The 24,325-nt window shown below is 40.4% G+C and overlaps 1 protein-coding gene across 11 annotated transcripts in view; it reads left to right on the top strand.

Annotated features, from left to right (window-relative positions):
- LOC135224515 (E3 ubiquitin-protein ligase MYCBP2-like) overlaps positions 1-24,325 on the top strand; it is a 1,655,355-nt gene that overhangs the window by 435,951 nt on the left and 1,195,079 nt on the right. For all 11 annotated transcript variants that reach the window (XM_064263565.1, XM_064263560.1, XM_064263570.1 and 8 more), the window contains one exon: positions 13,558-13,650. In XM_064263565.1, the coding sequence (XP_064119635.1) occupies positions 13,558-13,650 (93 nt within the window). The remainder of the gene's footprint in view (positions 1-13,557; positions 13,651-24,325) is intronic.

Below are 24,325 nucleotides of genomic sequence, written 5' to 3'. Positions count from 1 at the left end.
CAAGTCTTGGTGCGCTTACTCCGTGCTTCTTTTGAAGAAAAATTCCAACCTTCGGCCCCTCGTTCTCCCCCTTCTCAGTTGTCATCTTCGAAAGCCATCAAGACTCCAGGAATCGTGAAGATGGCTACTTTGCTTTCAACCAAGAGGGCTTTTAAGAAGATGCATAGTTGGATGGAGTCAAGAAAAGTCCAAAACAAGAATTCTTTTGCCCTACCCCCATCAAGACTTACAGGCAAGACTGGCGTTTGGTATGAGACAGGGGAGGACGTCAGACTAAGAGCTCCCTCGTATGCCCAAGGTGACTTCGCCACCCTGGTGGACGCACTGAAGAGATCCCTTTTTTCATCAGCAAAGGTGTCTTGGACTCCTCCTGAAATAGACCACCATCTTAAGGGACTCTTCCGTACGATAGAAGTGTTTAATTTTTTGGACTGGTGTTTAGGGGTCCTGGATACACAGTCACGTAGTCCTGATTCGATTAGCCTGGTGGAGCTGTCCAGCGTTCTTGCATGTATGGACAAGGCCATCAGGGATGGTTCTGAAGAGCTAGCTTCGCACTTCTGTACAGGAATCTTGAAGAAGAGAGCGCTCTACTGTAGTTTTACTGCGAAGGCGGTCTCTACCTCACAGAGGGCAGAATTGCTGTATGCCCCTCTTTCGAACCATTTCTTTCCCCAGGCTATGATCAAAGATCTAGCCGTCAGCCTGCAAGAAAAGGCGACCCAAGACCTCCTAGCTCAGTCTTCGAGACGTACGGCAGTCCCTTTGATTTCTTCGCGAATGCAAGCTCCTAAGAAGCAGAAGCCCTTTCGAGGTGGAGCATCCTCGAGGCCGCCTTCTCGAGGAAGAGGCCTTTCCAGAGGCAGAGCCCCTTCTAAGCTCAGGGGTAAGAAATGAAACGACAGTCCTTCAGTCACCAATAGGAGCCAGGCTTCGTTTATTCTCAAAAGCCTGGAGAGAGAGGGATGCAGACAGCTGGTCGCACAACATCATCGAGAGGGGATACAAGATACCTTTCTTGAAGCCTCCCCCACTGTGCACAACACCGAGGGATTTATCGCCTGTTTACCATCAAGAGAAGCAGCAGATTCTATACGATCTGCTCGAGCAAATGCTCGAAAAGAGGGCGGTGGAACAGGTCGTGGACCTGGAATCCCCGGGCTTCTACAACAGGTTGTTCCTGGTGCCAAAACAGTCGGGAGGTTGGCGACCAGTCTTGGATGTAAGCAGTCTGAATCTTTTCGTGCAGAAACAGAGATTCAAGATGGAGACACCTCGGTCAGTTCTTGGGACCTTAAGACCAGGCGATTGGATGGTGTCATTAGATCTTCAAGACGCCTATTTTCACGTCCCGATTCATCCCCAGTCGATGAAGTATCTGCGGTTTGTCCTTAAGGGGACAGTTTACCAATTCAGGGCGCTTTGCTTCGGATTGAGCACGGCCCCGATGATCTTCACGACTCTTATGAAGAACGTGGCGAGGTGGCTTCATCTTGCAAACATCAGAATCTCTATGTACCCGGACGACTGGCTCATTCGTGCCTCCTCGCAAACGCGGTGTTTTAAGGACCTTCAAGCAACTTTAACTTTGGCGAAGTCCCTGGGACTTCTGGTGAATTTCGAAAAGTCACAGCTGACCCCAACACAGTGCATCGTGTATCTGGGGATTCAGATGGATTCAGTGGCTTTTCGAGCTTTTCCGTCCCAGGGACGTCAGCAGCAAGGCTTAGACAAAGTGTCAGCCTTCCTAAGGAAAGAATCATGCTCGGTGAGGGAATGGATGAGTTTGCTGGGGACCATTTCCTCGCTGGAGAAGTTTGTTTCCTTGGGGAGACTACACCTCAGGCCTCTCCAGTTCTTCCTGCAGGACAATTGGAAGGACAAGAAGAATCTGGATACGATTTTGGAAATATCAAAAGGGGTAAAGCATTACTTAAAGTGGTGGCTTGATCCGGTGAAGCTGTCGGAGGGTGTTTCTCTCAAGCTTCAGAGCCCCGACCTAGGGTTGTTCTCCGACACGTCCACCACGGGGTGGGGAGCAACACTGGGGGGGGAAGAAGTGTCAGGCACCTGGAGAGGGGAACAGGTGTCCTGGCATATAAACTTCAAAGAGATGGCAGCCATCTTTTTGGCGCTCCAGTTCTTCCAAGAAAAAGTTTCTCGTCATATAGTCCAGATCAACTCGGACAACACCCACAGCTCTGGCTTACATCAAGAAACAGGGAGGAACACATTCTCGGTCCCTGTTCGCTCTGGCAAAGGAGATCTTGTTGTGGGCAAAAACATGGGACGTCACAAGGTTTGTAGCAGGAGTAGAGAGCGTCCGAGCAGATCTCCTCAGTCGGCAAGGTCAACTTCTACCAACCGAGTGGACCCTTCACCAGGATGTATGCCAAGAGCTGTGGGGGTTATGGGGACGTCCTCTCGTAGACATTTTTGCGACGTCCAGGACGAAGAGACTTCCGCTCTACTGCTCCCTGGTGCTCGATCCAGGGGCAGTGGCGATAGACGCCCTTCTCTGGGACTGGACGGGGATGGACCTTTACGCCTTTCCCCCGTTCAAGATCCTGGGGGAGGTTCTAAGGAAGTTGGCAGCGTTGGAAGGGACGAGAATGACGTTGATCGCCCCGTTCTGGCCTGCGAGAGACTGGTTCACAGAGGTCATGGCCTTCGTAGTAGACTTCCCGAGGACGCTTCCATTAAGGATAGATCTACTCAGCCCCACTTCAAGAGGTACCACAAAAAACTCCCCGCTCTGAGTCTAACTGCGTTCAGACTATCCAAAAGTTGGCCAGAGCGAGAGGCTTTTCAAGATCTGTGGCAAGAGCTATCACCAACGCAAGGAGAGCTTCCTCCCGCGCAGTGTACCAATCGAAGTGGGCCGCTTTCAGGAGTTGGTGCAAAAAGAACAGCATTTCCTCCACCAGGACCTCTGTGAACCAGATTGCTGACTTCTTACTTTACCTGAGGAAGGAATTGAAACTTGCAGTCCCGACAATCTAGGGCTATTGAAGTGTGCTGTCGGTTGTCTTTAGACACAGAGGTCTGGACTTGGCGAATGACAAAGACCTTCACGATCTCTTAAGATCCTTCGAGACTGCGAAGGTGACGCAACCTAAATTGCCGTCATGGAACTTGGACGTAGTCCTGAAGTTCCTCATGTCCAGTCCTTTCGAACCTCTGCATGATGCATCGCTAAGGGACTTTACTAGAAAAGCTGTCTTCCTAACTGCTCTGGCGACGGCGAAGAGAGTTAGCGAAATTCAAGCCATTAGCAAGCACGTTGGCTTTAAGGGACATAACGCCATCTGTTCTTTGAGCCCAACGTTTCTGGCGAAAAATGAGAATCCGTCCAACCCTTGGCCCAGGACCTTCGAGCTTAAAGGTATGGCCGAAATCATTGGGTGCAAGCCGGAGAGAGTCCTGTGCCCTGTCAGGGCTCTCAATTCTACTTACGGAAAACGAAGGAGTGTCGAGGTCCTTCTAGTAACTTGTGGTGTTCGGTCAGGAAACCAGGCTTACCAATGTCGAATAATGCTCTGGCTTTTTTGTTGAGGGACACCATCAAGGAAGCGCATTCATCTTGTAAAGATAGTGATATGAAGTTGTGAATGCGCACGAAGTGAGGGCTATCTCTACCTCGGTAGCCTTCCAAAAGAACATTACACTCAATGACATCTTGAATGCCACATTTTGGCGTAGCAACTCGGTGTTCGCTTCACACTACCTTCGGGAGGTGAAGACAACATACGAGAACTGCTATTCACTAGGACCATATGTCGCCGCAGACACTATATTGGGGGCAAGGAGTAGCACTCATCCTATCCGGTAGGAAATGGTTAGGTGAGCTTTAAACTTTATATTTAGTTATGGTTGTCATACATTTGCTGTTTCTATTTCTTCCTTTTATCTCTCTCGCTCTCAGCAAAAGAATTGATAGACAGACAAACATAATTGCACAGTCCTCTCTTTCTCTCTTCTCTGGAGAAATATATGTATTTATGGGAGGGGGAAAAAGTTGCCTACAGACGTTCATTTCAATCTATTGAAACCTAAGGAGTTATTTCTCTCTCTCTCTCTCTCTCTCTCACTCTCGTCTCTCTCTCTCTCTCTCTCTCTCTCTCTCTCTCGCTCTCTTGTATTTTAATGAAAATATACAGTAATTTGTGAATACACAGTGTTGCACATGAAAAAAGTAAATTAGTGATAATTTTAGAGATACGGCCCTAAGAAAAATTGCAAATTAGTAGTGAAATTTTCCCTGTGGACATGTTTTCAAGAACGTCGTTCCGGCTTACGACTATTTTCGGGTTACGACGCGTCTTAAGAACGGAACCCCCGTCGTAACCCGGGGACCGCCTGTATATATATGTGTGTGTATATATATATGTATATATATACATATATATATATATATATATATATATATATATATATATATATTTTTTATATATATAGATATATTCTATATATATATATATATATATATATATATATATATATATATATATATATATATATATATATATATATAGATATACATTTGTACCTCGAGATACAAAATTAATCCGTTCCAAGGAGCCCTTCGTATCATGAGTTTTTCGTATCTTGGACCGCATTTTACATGTAAAATGGCTAATCCGTTCCAAGCCCTCCAAAAACACTCCAGTAAATTTCATAATAAAGCTTAATTGACCTATAGACAATGAAATACTACAATAATTTGGACCATTCAATACCTAACTTAATACATACTGCTGTAAATAAAGTGTATTATTGTACATGGCATACAAGAAATACTGTACGTATGTAGTAAAATGTGGAAGCTTACCTTTCGAGTGAGGCTATCTCTGAAAGTGGCAACAGAGGAGGAGGACAAACGGCAGATACGTACGTACACTTAACTTTACGAAACATAAAAAAATGTAAGGAAAACATACATAAACTAAACTTTACGAAACACATTAACTAAACTGTAACACTTAACTTTACAAAAAACTAAAATTAAATTTTTTTTTTTTTTTTTTTACATTTTTTTTTTACTTTTTTATACTTTACGTACTTTTTTTTTTTTTTCAACTTCATCACCACTTCCAACTTTTTGTTTTTTAGTATCACTTGGTTCTTCTTTATTGCTTACTCCTGCTAATACTAAAGACCTCTTTAAAAAATAACTATCCAAGGAAGATTGCTTCTGCCTACTTTTCACAATGTTCCTGAAACAACTCAGGCAAGCGTCATCGAACTGCGCAAGCATACGACGTGTGTAAGCCTTTTCGGGGTGTCTTTTTTTTCAACAAACAATTGCACTTTATGAAAAGCAGCTAGAACATCCTTAATTTCTGCCGTTGTCATAGGGTCGTCGTCCTCCTCCTCCTCGCCGCTGCTAGAGTACTCCTCTTGAACGACGTTATGTTGCATGGCCTCCGACTCCTTCAGGTCATCCGTCATAAGCTCCTCTTGGTGCTCCTCGTGAAGGTCGTTGATGTCGTCCTTGTCGACGACCATCCCCATGGACTTGCCGAGTGCAACGATCTCATCAAGATCTGGTTTCCTCCACGAGGAATCAAAGTTCGCCTCGAAACCTCATGCCAAGCTTGGTCAATGAGTTGGATGCATATGACAGCATCGAAATGCTCCTTCCAAAATTGATGTAAGGTGAGGTTTGTGGTATCGGTGATGTCGAAACATCTCTTGAAAAGATGTTTCGTATACAGCTTTTGAAAGTTCGATATCACTTGCTGGTCCATGGGCTGGAGGAGAGGATTGGTGTTAGGCAGAAGATAAAGAACCTTGATGAAGGAATACTCCGCTAGGGTATCTTCCTCAAGGCCAGGAGGGTGGGCAGACGCATTGTCCAACACCAGCAGACATTTCAGAGGGAGGCGCTTCTCTTCCAAGAATTTCTTCACTGTCGGGCCGAAACACAGATTTACCCACTCTGTGAACTAAAGCCTCGTTACCCAGGCTTTTGCATTAGCCCTCCACGTCACTGGAAGCTTCTCCTTAAGCACTTTGTGGACCTTGAAGGCTCGAGGAGTCTCGGAATGATAGACCAGTTGGGGCTTCACCTTGCAATCCCCACTGGCGTTCGAACAATGTGCGAGCATAAGCCTGTCTTTCATAGGCTTATGCCCGAGTAGCTTCTTCTCTTCCTCCGTGATGTACGTCTGACGAGGCATTTTTTTTCCAAAAAAGGCCAGTCTCATCACAGTTAAAGACTTGCTGAGAACTGTAGCCTTCCTTGGTCATCATCTCGTCGAACATCTTTTTAAAGGCTTCGGCCGCTTTCGTGTCCGAGCTGGCAGCCTCCCCATGCCGCACCACCGAATGGATGCCAGTCTGTTTACAGAATTTCTCGAACCACCCATGCGAAGCCTTGAAGTTTGGGGTTGGTGTTGATGTCCCTTCTCCTCTGTCGTGTTCGGCCTGGGCAATCAAATCGCCGAAAATAGCGCTGGCCTTGTGGGAGATTGCCGTCTCCGTTATCGTATCGCCAGCGATTTCTTTGTCTTTTATCCAGACAAGAAGAAGCCTTTCCATCTCATTGTGCATGTGGCTCCTCTTGCTGGACAAAATAGTGACACCCTTGGAAGGTGTAGCTGATTTGATGACATCCTTCTGCTTAAGGATGGTGCCTATTGTTGACAGATTTCGGCCGTATTCCTTGGCGATCACACAATCGCATACCAGCTTCATACTTCTTGATAATCTCCATTTTCGTCTCCAAAGAGAGCATCCTCTTCTTTCCTTGAATTTCAACTTTCTTGGAACCTATGACTACGTACATACTGTACGTAATTTACGTTTAAGTAGAGTAAAATTCTCACACAACACGATAAAGTACGTATACTGCAATGAAATCACTAACGAATTTACGTTAATAAACGAAATCGTTAGAACGAACGAATACCGCGTGCGTACGATAACGATGCTGGGACGAGTGGCCGAGGCACGCTGCTACGTAGTAGGTGCATGATGGGAAGGATGCTGACCAATAGGAGAGAAGGATCTCATGGCAGTGACTAGCATCAGGAACCAATGGGAGAGCAGGAGGATGGTGGCGAGTCTACTCAGTTGGCGGCGCGCGAGTTTCAAAATTGTTATTGGTGGTCCAGGCGAATCTCGGACTTTACAGCAACAACCTTTCGTATATTGAGCAATTTTCGTATGTAGAGCTGTAAAATTTTTCGTATTAGCTTTCGTATCTCGAGGTACCACTGTATCTATATATATTATATATATATATATATATATATATATATATATATATACATACATACATACATACAGGCGGTCCCCGGGTTACGACGGCTCCGGCTTATGACGTTCCGAGGTTACGACGCTTTTTCTTAAATATTCATTGAAAAATCCGCCCTGGGTTACGACGCTTGTTCCGAGGTTACGACGCTGACACTTCCGACGCTGACACTTCCGACGCTCCAAGTTAATGACGCTTTTAAAAAACGCATACTATGATAATCCTTTATAGTTTAGCACAGTATATTAATAAAAATAAGTTTTTGGTTAGATTACAACAAAAATTTTGAGGTTATGATGATTTTCGACTTTTTATGTCGTATTTTTTAAATTTTTTTAGTGATGCCTCATATGCGGAACTAGTTTCCGAGCAAATGAATACACTAGCTTGGGATGCGCAGTTTATAACAGTCCAAAAGCGCAAATAATGAAAAAATCATTGCTTGTTTCCAGTATACATAATTGATAAAACTAAGTTTCTGGTTAGATTACAACGCAAATTCTAAGGTTACGACGGTTTTTTATGCTTTTTAACGATACCTCATACGCAGAACTAGTTTCTGAGCGGAGGGCGCATAAAAATTTACGCTTTTAAACTGTATGGTAACCATAGTCAAGGATAAGGAACGCATTCTCAAACAGTACACATATCCTTTAATACAAAACAGCAAAATATCATTGAAACATTATTTCACTTAAAGAATCCATTTATACTCTACTTAGACTTGGATATAAAAACCATAGTTTCTCTCTCTCTCTCTCTCTCTCTCTTTGTATTTTCCGACGAAAATAATCACTAATTAGTGTATTTTGATGTTTATTTTCATGACTAAATACATTTTTATAATGCAAAAATGAATTTAATAATTTTCAAATATTAATTGTGATTAATACTGTATTAGTAAGTTTAATAAGTTGAAATGATATCGCATAATAAAAATAATAATTTCTCTCTCTCTCTCTCTCTCTCTACTACAAAGATTAAGATTTTAGCTTATATATTTAAAAAAATTGTGGAAGAATGAAGGAAATCCCAGTCTTCTTTCAGTAACCTTTCTCGAACTCCAGGTACTAAAACTGTCAGATATATCAAGTTCTGTGACAGCCAGGAGGGGGAAGAGCTGCTGTGTTGCAATAAAGTGCTCATGAAATTTCCCCCCCCTCTCTCTCTCTCTTCTCTCTCTCTCGTCTCTCTCTCGTCGTCTCTCTCTCTCTCTCTCTCTCTCTCTCTCTCTCTCTCTCTCTCTCTCATTTACTGAGACTCGAGATTTTTTATGTACTTGTACTATTTGTTTTCATACAATCAACTTACCTGTCAGATATATACATAGCTAAGACTCCGTCGTCCCCGACAGAAATTCAAATTTCGCGCCACTCGCTACAGGTAGGTCAGGTGATCTACCGGCCTACCCTGGGTGGCAGGACTAGGAACCATTCCCGTTTTCTATCATATTTTTTCTGTCGCCGGTGGCATCAACATCGTTGCTGCTACCTCCTGACTGGAATTCGCTTTTCTAGACAATTGATCATCTGTTTTTTGGACTTTTTGGTGACGTACCTGGATCGTTGTTTTGCCATTCGCTACTGTGGACTGGATTTGGACTTGCTTTTGATTTTTCTTCAAGAATGTCTAATTCAAGTGGTTGTGTGAGAGTGTGTGTGAATGTAGGCTGCAAGGTGAGGATACCGAAGGCTTCGGTTGATCCTCACACTGTATGCCGCAAATGTAGAGGTTTTGATTGTTCTATTTCTAACGCCTGTCATGAATGTGAGAGGTTGAATGTTGAGGAATGGAAGACTCTAACTTCTTACTTGAAGAAGTTAGAGAGGGATAGAGTCAGAAGGGCTGCATCTAAGGGTACGGGTAGTACAAGGCCTATTGAGCCTTTTAATGATTCTTCTTTAAACTATGCATTTGATTCTAATTCTGTATCAGGGCCCTTACTGGCTTTACATTCAGATTCAGCCTCGGAAATTGCTGATCTGAAAGCTACACTTCATAGGATGAAATCCAAAATGGCTGCCATGAAAGGTAAGGATTGTGAAAGTGATTATTTTAGTGAAGTGAGTGTCCCCAGTGTTGTGGAGGGGGCGTCTGACCGTCTCTGTGACGCTCTCAGGCCTAGACCTCTTTCAAGCTCCTAAGCCCAGAGGAGAAGAAAAGTCGAAAGCCGTACGGAGGTTGTGGAGAATTCCCCCCGGTCAGGCGTCCCTTCAGCAGGCGCTGTAGTTAGACAGACTGCTCAGGACCGCTATAGGAAAAGCGTCCTCAGAGAGTGCTTCTCTTCGTCCGCCTCTCCCTCCTAAACGAGGGTGGAAGGATTCGGACCTTTCCATGCCCCTGAAAAGGCACTGAAAGAACCTATGTTGGATTCAAGCCCAGAAACGGTTTTCGGAACGAAGCGCCTCCCTCGATCAAGAAAGCTAAGAGGGTTTTGACGTCCCCTGGCTTGGACAAAACTCCTTCGAGGTCTCCCTCTCCCGTTGAAGAAGACGCCGGAGAAGCTTCAAAGAGGATTATTTTGGCTGTACAAGAACAGTTATCCGCATTGGTAGGAGTCCTTTCGAAGGATCCTCCTCGTAGGAAAGACGTGAGGCTTCCTGTCAAGAAGTCTCGTCTTCCTTCTCCTGCCAGGAGTGAGGCTCCTGTGGGACGTGAGGCGCGTGAGATCTCTTCTGATAGAGACTCATACAACGAATATGAAGCGCCAGACAAGCGCGAGGCGCCAGTCAAGCGCGAGTTTTCTTCCAGACGAGAAGCCTCTTATAGGATTGAAGCGCCAGATAAACGCGAGCAACTTTACAGGCGCGAGGATTTGGCCAGACGTGATACGTCTGCCAAGCCAGCAGCGTCAGCCAAGCGCGAGGATGCAGCCAGGCGCGAGGATTCAGCCAGGCGCGAGGCGCCAGACAGCGTCATCCTTACAAGGATGTAGCGCCAGAAAGGCGCGAGGCGCCCAGCCAGGCGCGAGGCGCCAGTCCCATGGCGCGAGGGTCATCCAGGCCAGCGAGGTTTCAGAGAGGCGCGAGGCACCAGTCAGGCGCGAGGCGCCAGCCAGGCGCGAGGCGCCAGCCAGGCGCGAGGCGTCAGCCAGGCGCGAGGCGTCAGCCAGGCGCGAGGCGCCAGCCAAGCGCGAGGAGCTAACCAGGCGCGAGACGTCTGATTTGTTTCTTAGGGGCTCTGTACATGCTCTTAGCCCCTCTCCAATTAGGAGTTTGTCTCCCGCAGAGAGAGTAATTGGGCAGGAAGACCCAGAACGAGAATTGAATTCTCCTTCTGATCCTATCTTGGAAGAGGACTCAGAAGACGAGACTCACGGCAGAGAAGGGCTGTCTAACTATAAAGTTTTGACAGCTCTCCTTCTTCAGGAATACGGAGATGCCTTGACCCCTGCCGCTCCTCCTTCTCCTCGCTCACTTTTTTCATGCTCCAAGACGCCAAAGTCGTTGGCTTTTCTGAAGATGAGGCCGACGATTTCTATGAAGAGAGCTCTTCAGTCTCTGGATAGCTGGATGCTAACCAAAAAGGAGTTAGTTAGAACGGTGTTCTGCATGCCTCCCGCTAGACTTACGGGCAAGAGAGGTATTTGGTACCAGACTGGGGAGAATATGGGGCTCACTCTCCCAGCTTGGCTGAAGCTGACTTTTCCAGTCTGGTAGACGCATCCAGGAGACATAGCCTTCATACGGCTAGAATAACTTGGGGTCTTTCGGAGTTGGATCGTCTCCTCAAGGGACTTTTTCATATTTTGGAAGTATTCAACTTCCTGGATTGGTCCCTTGGGGTGATGGCCAAGAAGGCCCATGCCTCGGAAGGACTCGATCCTGAAGTACTCCTTGTGATCTTGTCGTGCATTGACAAGGCGGTACAGGACGGCTCAGGGGAAGTCTCTTCTTTATTTGGAGCCGGTCTCTTGAAGAGATCTGTTTTTAGCGCTTTTCTGACGAAAGCAGTTTCGCATTCGCAAAGGGCAGCTTTGTTATTCGCTCCCAGGTCTGACTTTCTGTTCCCTTCGCAGTTGGTGAGGGACATTTCCCGTTCGCTGACGGAGAAAGCGACACAGGATCTTCTGCAATCGTCCAGGAAAAAGAGACCAGTGATGGTGGGAGACAAGAAAGGTGTTACTACGCTCTGCAGCCCTTTCGAGGAGGTCTCCCTCTAGAGCTCCCTCTAAAAGGAAAGCGACTGAGAAGAGAGGTAGAGCTTCTTTCCGTCCCTTTAAAAGGGGAAAGTGAAGTGACGTTCCTCCAAACACCAGTAGGTGCCAGGCTCCGGGGGTTTGCGGAAGCCTGGACTTTCATCGATACAGACGCTTGGTCAATGTCTGTTCTACAGAAAGGATACCTCATTCCTTTCCTGACAATCCTCCCTGACGTCAACTCCGCGGGAATTGTCCGCCAATTACAAGGACCCTGTGTTGAAAGATACTCTTCAACAAATGGTGGATCAAATGTGGGACAAGAGAGCAATAGAGCTAGTGCTGGATCAAAGCTCCCCAGGGTTTTACAATCGTCTTTTCTTGGTTGCGAAAGCCTCGGGGGGCTGGAGACCAGTTCTGGATGTCAGGGCTCTGAACAAGTTTGTTCAGAAACAGAAGTTCTCCATGGAGACTTCTGCATCAGTCCTTGCGGCTCTTCGCCAAGGGGATTGGATGGTGTCTCTGGATCTCCAGGATGCCTATTTTCACGTCCCGATTCATCCTTCGTCGAAGAAGTACCTCCGTTTCATGACGGGGGGAAGGATCTTCCAATTCAGAGCCTTGTGTTTCGGCCTTTCTATGGCTCCTCAGGTCTTCACGAGCCTTATGAAAAATGTGGCGAGATGGCTTCACCTGAAAGGTATCAGTATCTCTCTGTACCTGGACGACTGGCTCATCAGAGCAAAGTCAGAGAAACAGTGTTTGGAGGACCTTGCTTTGACACTAAACCTGATAAAGACCTTAGGATTGCTCGTGAACCTCGAGAAGTCCCAACTGATCCCCAGCCAGAACTTGGTCTATCTGGGGATTCGGATGGATTCTCGGGGTTTTCGAGTATTTCCTTCTCAAGAGAGACTAACGAGAGGCTTAGAGAAAGTCTCTCTCTTCTTAGGGAAAGAACGTACTTCGGCGAGGGAATGGTTGTTTGAGCCTATTAGGGACACTTTCCTCGCTCGACAGTTCTTTCCTCTAGGAAGACTTCATCTCCGTCCGCTTCAGTTCTTCCTCAGAAGATCGTGGAACATGAAGACAGGACTTCTTTCGGACAGTTTTCCCATTCCAGTTTGGATGAAGCGCCACTTAGAATGGTGGTTACTCCCACTGAAGGAAAACAAGGGTACTTCCCTAGAAACTCAGAACCCGAACCTTGTATTGTTTTCCGACGCGTCGGAAAAAGGTTGGGGAGCAACCTTGGGAAAGAGAGAGGTGTCAGGCACCTGGAATGCTCTTCAAGTGGCCTGGCACATAAACTGCAAAGAGCTGTTTGCCGTAACACCTGGCCCTAAAGAGCTTCGAACCTTTAGTGAGGAACAAGATAGTCCAAGTGAATGCGGACAACACAACCGCCCTTGCCTACATTCGAAAGCAAGGAGGCACACACTCGTATGCCCTATACGAGCTCGCAAGAGACCTTCTTTTGTGGACATCACAGAGGAACATCTCTCTTTTGACGAGGTTTGTTCAAGGAGTAATGAACGTGAGAGCAGACAGGCTGAGCAGGAGGAACCAGGTCCTTCATACCGAATGGACCTCCACTCAGAAGTTTGTCGGAATCTCTGGTCTCTTTGGGGGACTCCTCATGTCGACCTCTTTGCCACGTTCCTCTCTAAAAGACTGGAAGTCTTTTGCTCAGTAGTAGAAGACCCCAGAGCTCTAACAGTAGACGCCTTCCTTCTAGATTGGTCTCATGTAGACATTTTTGTTTATATAGTTTTGTTAGACATCCTATGTCCATATTTTACCAGTGATCAGAAGCACAGAAGGAACTGCTCGAAATATATGGTTGCAATGTTAAAATAGTGTTTTTTGGGCCTTTTATCTTTATTTTATACTGTTGTATTGCTGTAATAAGACATTCTTATATATATATATATATATATATATATATATATATATATATATATATATATATATATAATTTATCTTGCTGGCTTGCAAAATAAATGATAAAAATTGTATTAGAATGCTGCTGTATGGAAGTTTTAATGTTTTTCTGTAATGTTCAAGTACATTATGCCCAGAATTGTTTGCTGACTTCATTATATATATATATTTTTAAATATGATTTGTTTTATTGAAAGCTTACCTCTTTTTACAGGATGGTTTTGTTGTTCGGACTTACAATCCTTTGGTGAAACCTATGCCTTTAGTGAATGAGCTCAGTTTAAGCTTGGCCATAAGGTGTATTCAGGTAATGTGCATTTACATACAATTATAAATAGATTTTATTCATAGTGTATAAAGCCATTCAGGTTACATATGCTTGTATCTGTCATTACCAGTTGTTAAGTCCAAAATAATGTTTATTAGGTTTGAGACCAGCAGGTTTTTTAATGATTTGATACTTTTAGAAATGAGATTTACCAATCCCTTCACTGCAACTTGTTATTCATTTGCATTTATATCAGCTGAACAGGTATTAATTGAACTTTAATGCTTTACTGGCATCTTTGTCCCTCTTTTTGCTTTTTATGCAACTGGTGCCTGGTTACCCAAGATATATATGTGTGATACATTGCAATTCATAGAAATTTTTAGAACTGTATTTCAATGGGGTTATGCTGTAAAGGCACAAAGAAGTGTTGATAAAAAGGCTTACAGGTGTAAACAGGCTGAGAAAGGGTTATGGGGGAGGGGAGTAGTTGGCAACATTCTGCAGACAGCAAAAAATGTTGATAACACGCTCATAAGCTCAAGCTCCCAGAAAAAGGGTTATGGGGACCAGGGGGCCTAGAAAGGACATGTGGGATGGGTGAAGAGGGATAGCCAGGTATTTGACTCTTTGAAAGCTTTCACGATTGTTATTGGCTTAAAAGGAGTCACTTGACATATCATGGTATGGTACTTTATCACTTTTAATTGACTGATAGTACACATATGTCATCAGTTCAGTAAAAGTTGTGTGTTTTTTTTAATAGTTTTATCACAAAAAGTGCATTTTATGATGAAATTCATAAAAAAACCAGGAATTTGTGGATATTTATCATAGAAAAATACCGCGAATGCGAGAATTTTCCACGAATAATGCGGGGAAACGTTCCCCAAAGAAATCCGCGAATGTGTGAGTCCGTGAATCTGGAGAACGCGAATACGGGGGGTCCACTGTATATATATATATATATATATATATATATATATATATTATATATATATATATATACACACACACACACACACACATATATATATATATATATATATATATATATATATATATATATATATGTGTGTGTGGTGTGTGTGGTGTGTGTGTGGTTTTGGTGTGTGTGTGTTGTTATATATATATATATATATTATATATACATATATATATTATATATATTATATATATATATATATATATATTAATATATCATATATAGATATACGTATATATATATAGATATAGTATATATATATATATATATATATATATATATATATATATATGACATAGTATATACTGGTTATACACTCAATCTCTCTCTCTCTCTCTCTCTCTCTCTCTCTCTCTCAACGTGGTCACTGGCATAGCCTCCCCTCTCTCTCTCTCTCTCTCTCTCTCTCTCTCTCTCTCTCTCTCTCTCTCTCTCTCCATTCTAACAGGTCATCAGTTCAGAGTCAAAGTTATAAAAAATATAATATTTATTCAACAATGGAAAGATAATAATTCAAGTCTCACAGACAAACCGCTTAGATAACCTCCCAGTATTTAAATGTCTTAATAAGTAATTAGTCACACCAATTATCTCTTCTCCACACGGGACCCTCGGCCCCATAGGACTCCTTGTCCCCTCACCAGAACCGCCCATTGCAGCCTGGAACTTCACACACAAATAATTAATCTTTTGCAGAGCTATCCCAGAATTCTGCCTTTTCTCCCACAGACCTCTCCATAAGTCTCCCATAGATTCGGCTAAGCCAAGTCATTATCAACGGACATAGTTAGTACACGTACATATGAACTCACACTTCCTCAACCGGTCATAACCAGTTTTCAAAGGCACTTGAACAAGCCCTCGTGAACTCACACATAACTACAGAACGAACGTTGACCCGCTTAACTATGCATCTTCATATCACACCATCACATAAATGATTTATCAGCTTTCTCAGGTTAATGCTTCGGACTCTGCAATGAATCTGTGCATTCTAAAAAAGTCACAGCACATCATAATGGCATATTAAATATATTATTAATTATAGCCCTCTTTCATCTGACAGTGCTCGGCCACCTAAAATTGCTAGCCCCTGCCTAGCCATATAGGTCACACAAAACAGCTCATATATATAAAACATATTGGCTGGCTCAAAACATAGTAATAACTGCACGTCTCTGGCATTATAAAGTAAAGTCTTATCACGCTTCATCTCTAATAACACTAGGGCGCATAAATTTTCTCATTTTGGGTTCTTGAATAGCCCTCTTTGTCTGCAACTGGCTGCACAGACGTAGCAAGCTGTAGGAAGACGGAATGCCTCCCTCCATGTAGAAGACTTCTAACGGCTTCTGTAGATTCGAAAAGCGCTGTAGAACTCTGTAGACTCGTAGAAACTCTCGTAATTACGCAGACGACAGCAACATCTCTGCACGGCTGGTGGGCTTCTTGCTAGCGTCGGGGAACGACGATTATGGTGTGTAAAAGTATGTCAGTCAAGTCATCGGTCAATCAAAAAAGAAACTAACCCCAGACATACTACTTCTATCAGATAATGACCTCAAAAAGTCAGAAATACTAACTGAACATCTCCCAATTAACTCCATTTAATGTGACCACTAAATCATAAGTCATTATCACAACTCCTCTAAGAAAAAAAAGTATTAAGTTCTCTAACTCAATTCTCCAAACTCATACACTAACACACAATCTAAAACTCACAGTAACTCCACGGACTTCTGCACTCACATTTCAAACTCGAATGTTCCCACAAGTAAAAAAAAGAAAAAAAGGTAATGAGCCCGAGAAAAAAAAATCATGTAACAAGCCCAGACCCAAAAATCAAAAAAGTTCTCTCAAGCTCTGATATTACAGCAACTCACAAAATCAGCAAAAATCTCCAATGTTTAACAGCAAAAACCCTCACTGCTTATATAATTAATTACTATGAGACTTGATGTCAAATGCCCATGTATGTAAATCACAACCCCAGTAAATTACATCACCCGTCCAAAAGAAATGCTATTTAAAGCTGAATCCCCAATTACATCTCTCATAGGAAAAGGAAAAAAAAGAAAAAAAAATAATCACAAGTAAACTTCCCCATCATAAAACACATTATATATGTATGATATACATAACCCCACGTTTTTCCCCATAAATGCCACGTATAGTTATGGAATTTTTGCCATCGCAACTATTCATGCCCAACACAGCCAGAAAGTAAACTCTTATACGTGCACTTTCATGAAATGCTATGGTCAACATTTCCAGATATTGCAAAACTCTGAGCAATCACCACTAGAGGAAAAGTCAGCACACAGGACTCATCGCAGCGGTTTTCAGCAAAAAATCCTCCTGCAGACACATGTGCTCAAACTGCAGCATAAAAAAATGTCTAGTCAGACTCGCAAGTTCAGAAACTCATGATTCTCAAAAAAAAGGTTCTATACTGAAATCACATAAGCACATTCCACTAAATTAACTCCAGGATATGACTAAGCTGCTCACATGTTACTGCCCAATTATATAAAAAATTATCACCTATCCGGGATAGAAACTACAATAAACTCGTAATGCAGCAATTATATACCTTCAAAAATAACACACTTGTGAACATAAGAAATGCACAACATCTCCATAGGACTCGTAATGCAGCAATGCCACTCGCCTCCAATTAGTCACGAAACCAAAAAGAAGAACCACAGAACTCTTCTCTTGGCTCAAAAAAACTTCAGGAAATTCAACTCAAAAATCATAACCACAAAAAAGATCACCCCTAAAGATCAATGCCACCCACATATATATAAATATATAAATCACCATAATAATAAAACCACTCCAGTGATAAAAATATTTCCCCCATTTAATTAATAACCACACCAGACCATATTCCCTCTTATTCCCCCAATAACCAGGTGTTAATAGAAAACACCACTCCAGGAATAAGAAAATATTCACCTCTATTTCGGCAAATAAAAATACTTACCTCTATTTCACCAATAACTCCATGTGGAATAAAACAGGTCTCCAAAAAATATATCTCCAAGCAGGATAATCAAAAATGAAATCCCATCTCCAAAAAAATGCACTCAAAGCATTCAGCTGACACACTCACAAATATTGCCCATATATCTCCTCAAAAATGTGTCTCCATTTGCAACAAAGATGGCTGCAAAATAATTGAACTAAACATAGCTCACACCACCATTGGCAAATATCAAATGGCCAAAAATATATCTCCAATATATTATATCTCAAATTATAACTCCAAAATAATATACCTTCAATTCTCTAGAGAATAACTCAATGTTATAGTAAAAAACTATAAACTCTCTCCTTAGCATAACTGCTGAAAAAGGGCAAAAACTCGACAAATAAAATTGTCTAGGAAATTCTAGAAAAAATTACCAATGTGCCACAACTCATTATAACAGAACTCCAAATTCAAAGTGTCTAAGCCAAGACTTCTCCATATGCACTACGACATAGGCCACTAGAAAACTTAACCAAGTTTCCTATCTCTGGCAAAGCTGTCACAAATACAACAAAGGTATTGTGCAAGAAATTCACAACTTCTGGAACATGAATATCCAGAAAAAAAATGTAGTGCCATTACGTATGCATTGAAAAAAATTCAAAAATTCTCCCATAAATCTCTCTGCAGCATCAAACAGCTGAAAACACAAACACGTTCCTGTACAATGACTCTAAGTCACGAACTGAGATATTAAAAAAAATTCACACAAACTGGAGAGAAAAAATAAATTCAAATTCACCCATGATAAAAAAACTTGTGTCAGCGATGGCTAGCTTCCAAAAAAGGAGAAAAGAAAAATCAACGGCATTGTTAACTATCCCCATGACTCATGCATATGTCAAGCAATTATCTGCTGAACTCATAAAAAAAGAAAAAAAAATGTGTTATTAGTTCCTCCCAAATTCAAAAAAAGCAACACCACCCATGACAGCATTACAGCACCCACGTATTAGTATATATAAAAAAAAGGTCACCAGTATCAGAAGTATCATTATCAGCAGTATCACCAAAATTGCTATCATCAAAATCACTAGTATTAGTATGAAAAACATTATTAATGTTAATGCTTGTCCATTCACCAAAAATTCAGCACAAAACTCACAAAACGTTCTGCAAAATTCAGCACAATTCACCATAATTCATCAAGATTCAGCCAGATTCATCGCTCATGAACGACTGACGTATTCTCCAAAGTTACAAAAACTCAATAATTAATTAACCACAAAACTTCTCCCATAATTCATTGTAATAATTCTCCATAATATAATTATCTGTAATAATTATAAAATAATCTCCCATGAAATATCTCAAATCTCTCATAAAATATGTCTCAAGTAATGATAATTCTACTTAAGTAACCCTCCCATAAAATATCTCAAGTAATAATAATAATTAATAATAATAATAATTCTCCATAGTGATAATTCTCTTGCAAATATCTGCATTAATATTGCAGTTCCCCAGTATACACCAATATTGCCAATCCCCCACAATCAACACCATTTCCCCAGTATACACCACCATTACCACACCCCATGATACCAACCAACACCAATCAACACCACCTGACCACATCAGTCAGCAATCATCATCATTTAGCACCACCGGGCAATCACCAACTGACATCAGTCATCACCACTCATCACTCACCACCACCCTTTAAAGTAATCTCTCCAACTCAATAAAAATAATAATAATCTCTGTGTTCCCATTATGTTTGTGCCTTCCAAAGCATAAGGAAAACTTACACACATCCCATATGCATTTCATTTCCTTTTCTCTTCATTCAAGAGAAAGAAAATCTCTTTTTCTAAAAAAAACCCTACGGGCATCTCACATCATCAACTAATCATTATCGGCTGATGTCCGGTGGCATTGGAAATTCATTATCAAGGGCAAATTCTTCCCCCAATACCCTGACAAAGAAAAAAAAAGGAGTTAACCCCCACTGAGAAAAAAAAAGTTTCACCCTCCTCTGAGCGATAGAACATCCTCCCGGTCAAGCGATACCCCCTGAGGCAGACCACTAGTACCCTCCCGGTAAGCAATGCCCTTCTGCGTCGGTTAGCTGAAATTTGCTGAGTCTGTACGAACGACTGGGCCCGCTCTGTATCCAAGCAAAAATTGCAACTCAAGCACAGTTTTGCATGCATGAAAACTATTCATACACACGTATACACAAAACAAAGACGAATGCGTCTCTTCCAAACATGCGCCAATCAAAAAAAACACTTCACTTTCTGCTACTATGGGAAAAAAAATGTGATATCCTAAACCAGTCTCAAAACAAAATTATTCAAAAAAAATCCCCCTAGGACTCAAAAAAAAAAAAAAAAAATGTTCTTCAACACTCACCACTTCTCAATGGAAGAAAACGCGACCGCAAAGCACGCTAATCCCGTCGGCACAATGCAAACTCGATCACTCACACACACGCAGACGCCTCGGGAATACAGTCACAACGTCTCAGTTCTAACTGACTGTTCCCAGCTCTCTCGAGGCATCTCGCTCTGGGCAAAATTGATGACTCCAATAAAAATCCTTCCCTTCCCATTACCAAAGTGTTAACGGACAGATATTTTTTCATTATCTCTCGCTTAGTAACTGAAATCTAACAATCTAACAATTTTCCACAATCCCACAAAAGGCTTTGTTGTTCGAAAATCACCGCTAAGCCACCAAAAACTCTCTTTGGAGGCGTACCTACAGCTTATGAAATATATAAAAGCCCCTTAAACCGCCTGCCACTAAAAACTGTTACCCACCCGCTGATACCTATTACCAGCAAAGGGTATTTAACCCTTTACTGCCGACTGGACGTATTTTACGTCGACATTTTTTGTCTCTCGTGTGCCGACTGGACATATTTTACGTCTACTTACAAAAGTTTTTTTTAAAATTTGCAGAAAAATACTTATAGGCCTACCAGCCTAAAACTTTTGAATCACGCGCCTTGGGGGATGCTGGGAGTTCACGGATCAAGGTGTTGTTTTGTTTACAATCGTTACGCAGGCGCGCAAGCGCAAATTTCTTTCTTGCCGCACTAAAAAGTATCTGTGACACATCTCGGAAATTATTTCGTCACTTTGACATAATTTTTGTACCATTGTTAATTTAGCCGTTACATGAAGTATTATATATGAAAATGTGCGCGTTTTTATGTAGAATACAACAATAAAATACGCATGATTGTAGCTTTTATCAGTTTTGAGATATTTTCATATAAATAACGATAATTGCCTAAATTTCAACCTTCGGTCAACTTTGACTACCGAAATGGTCGAAAAACGCAATTGTAAGCTAAAACTCTTATATTTTAGTAATATTCAAGCATTTACCTTTATTTCGCAACAAATTGGAAGTCTCTAGCACAATATTTCGATTTATGGTGAATTTATGAAAAAAATAACATTTTCTTTACGTCCGCGCGGTAACCCTTCCGAAAAAATCATACGTGCGATTGTGGTAATGTTTGCACCATTTTAAATTAGCCATTACATAAAGTTTTATATATAAAAATGTGCGCAATTTTATGTAGAATACAACTATAAATAATTGAAGGTTGTAGCTTTTCTCATTTTTGAAATATTTGCATATAAATCACGATAAATAGAAAAAAAACCACATTCGGTCAACTTTGACTTTACCGAAATGGTCAAAAAACGCAATTGTAAGCTAAAACTCTTACAGTCTAGTAATATTCAGTCATTAATCTTCATCTTGAAACAAATTCGAAGTCTCTGGCAAAATATTTAGATTTATGGTGAATTAAAAAAAAAAATCTTTCCTTCCCTCCGCGCTCGGATTCTATGCCACAAATCTCCGAAATGCGTACGTCCCATTCTCGGAATATTTGCTTCGTTTCATATTAGGCATTTCATAGTTTTATATGAAAATGTGTGCAATTTTATGTAGAATAAAACAAAAAATATTTGAAGGTTGTAGCTTTTCTTATTTCCGAAATAATTGCATATAAAAAATATATATATAAAAAAATTCGACATTCGGTCAACTTTAACTCGTCAGATATGGTCAAAAACTGCAATTGTAAGCTAATACTCTTACAGTATAGTAATATTCAATCATTTTTCTTCATTTTGAAAGGACAAAGAAATGGAAGTCTCTAGGACAATATTTAGATTTATGGTGAAGAATTTTTGAAAAAAAATTATTGTTTACGTCCGCGCTTTGCGAATTCATGCATTATTTTGTGATAATATTTTCTCTGTGTTGCTTTTATCGTTTTACAATGTGTTATATACCAAAATGATTGCAATTTAGTGTACATTACAACGAAAAATAGTAACTTGTTACCTTTAATCGTTTTGCGCACAGCGCGATTTGAATACAATTATATATGAAATTTCATTTTTGCGCTATCATATATCGCATTATTTATATATGATAATGATAATTTTTTTCATTTCTGATGGTTGCATACTAAAATTCAGCCAATGACAAAAAAAGGAGCCAAAGATGAACTCTTAATCTTGAAAACTAAGCGCGCTGTGATTTTTTGAAAAAAATATTTTTTCCGCTTCCGCGCTCACTCTGAAACACCTCTGGCACACGGGAGACAATTTTTTTTTTTACCGCTTCGGCGTTTAAGGGTTAATATTAGGTATACCCGAGCGTAAGACGAACTGGTTATATACTCAATCTCTCTCTCTCTCTCTCTCTCTCTCCTCTCTCTCTCTCTCTCTCTCTCTCTTCTTTCCTCTCTCATTCTAACAGGTCATCAATTAAGAGTCAAAGTTATAAAAAATATAATATTTATTCAACAATGGAAAGATAATAATTCAAGTCTCACAGACAAACCACTTAGATAACCTCCCAGTATTTAAATGTCTTAATCAGTAATTAGTCACACCAATTATCTCTTCTCCACACGGGACCCTCGGTCCCCTAGGACTCTTTGTCCCCTCACTAGAACCGCCCATTGCAGCCTGGAACTTCACACACAAATAATTAAACTTTCGCAGAGCTATCCCAGCATTCTGCCTTTTCTCCCACAGACCTCTCCATAAGTCTCCCATAAATTCGGCTAAGCCAAGTCATTATCAACGGACATAGTTAGTACACGTACATATGAACTCACACTTCCTCATCCGGTCATAACCAGTTTTCAAAGGCACTTGAACAAGCCCTCGTGAACTCACACAACTACAGAATGAACGTTGACCCGCTTAACTATGCATCTTCATTTCACACCATCCCAGAAATGATTTATCACCTTTCTCAGGTCAATGCTTCGGACTCTGCAATGAATCTGTGCATTCTAAAAAAGTCACAGCACATCATAATGGCATATTAAATATATTATTAATTATAGCCCTCTTTCATCTGACATGTATATATATATATATATATATATATATATATATATATATATATATATATATATATATATATATATATATATATATATATATATATATATATATATATATATATATATATATATATATATATATATATATATATATATATATATATATATATATATATATATATATATATATATATATATATATATATATATATATATATATATATATATATATATATGTATATATATATATTGTGTATATATATATATTGTGTATATATATATATATATATATATATATATATATATATATATATATATATATATATATATATATATATATATATATATATATATGTAAATATATATTATAAATATATATTATATATATATATATATATATATATATATATATATATATATATATATATATATATATATATATATATATATATATATAGATATATATAGATATATATATATATATATATATATATATATATATATATATATATATATATATATACATATATATATATATACAGTGGTCCTCCCCCGTATTCGCAGAATGCGTACCAGACCCCCCCCCCCCCGTGAATAGTTAGAACCTGCGAATGTTTGGAATCCCTATAAAAACACTAAAAACAGCCTATTTTGTTAGTTAAAACTCAAGAAAAACCACTAAAATTTTTCATACTTTTGTTTTTTAATAGTTTTATCTCAAAAAGTGCATTTTATGATGAAACTAATAAAAAAAAAAAAAAACACAGGAATTTGTGGATATTTCTCATAGAAAAATACCGCGAATGCACGAATTTTCCGCGAATACTAATGCGGGGAAACGTTCCTAAGAGAAATCCGCGAATGTGTGAGTCCGCGAATACGGAGAACACGAATACGGGGGCCCACTGTATATATATATATATATATATATATATATATATATATATATATATATATATATATATATATATATATATATATATATATATATATATATATATATATATATATACATCATATATTGAATAACTTGATCACGAAATATATAAAACGTGATGCTATGTATAAATAAAGGTTTTTGCCACGAAGGAAAAAATGAAAAAGCGAGATAGCCAAGTACTTTCGGTCCTGTTCAGACCCTTTACTAAGGCAAACTGATTTTACAGAGGAAAACATAGTCAAAATAAGGATTAATATCCAAACTGACACTACAAGATTAGCAATAAGGGCGATTTCACTCTACAGAAACGATTAAACGCCTGAGGGTAGCCACACCTTAAAGAATACACGCAGTAAACAAGTTATTCTTCCAGAAAAACAGTACATTTTGAAATAATAAGGAAGCATATACAATTTA

The sequence above is a fragment of the Macrobrachium nipponense genome, chromosome 12, assembly GCF_015104395.2.
Source record: "Macrobrachium nipponense isolate FS-2020 chromosome 12, ASM1510439v2, whole genome shotgun sequence".
NCBI classification, from domain to species: Eukaryota; Metazoa; Arthropoda; class Malacostraca; order Decapoda; family Palaemonidae; genus Macrobrachium; species Macrobrachium nipponense.
The sequence above is the reverse complement of the archived record's forward strand: the minus strand, read 5'-3'. Positions and strand labels throughout refer to the sequence as shown.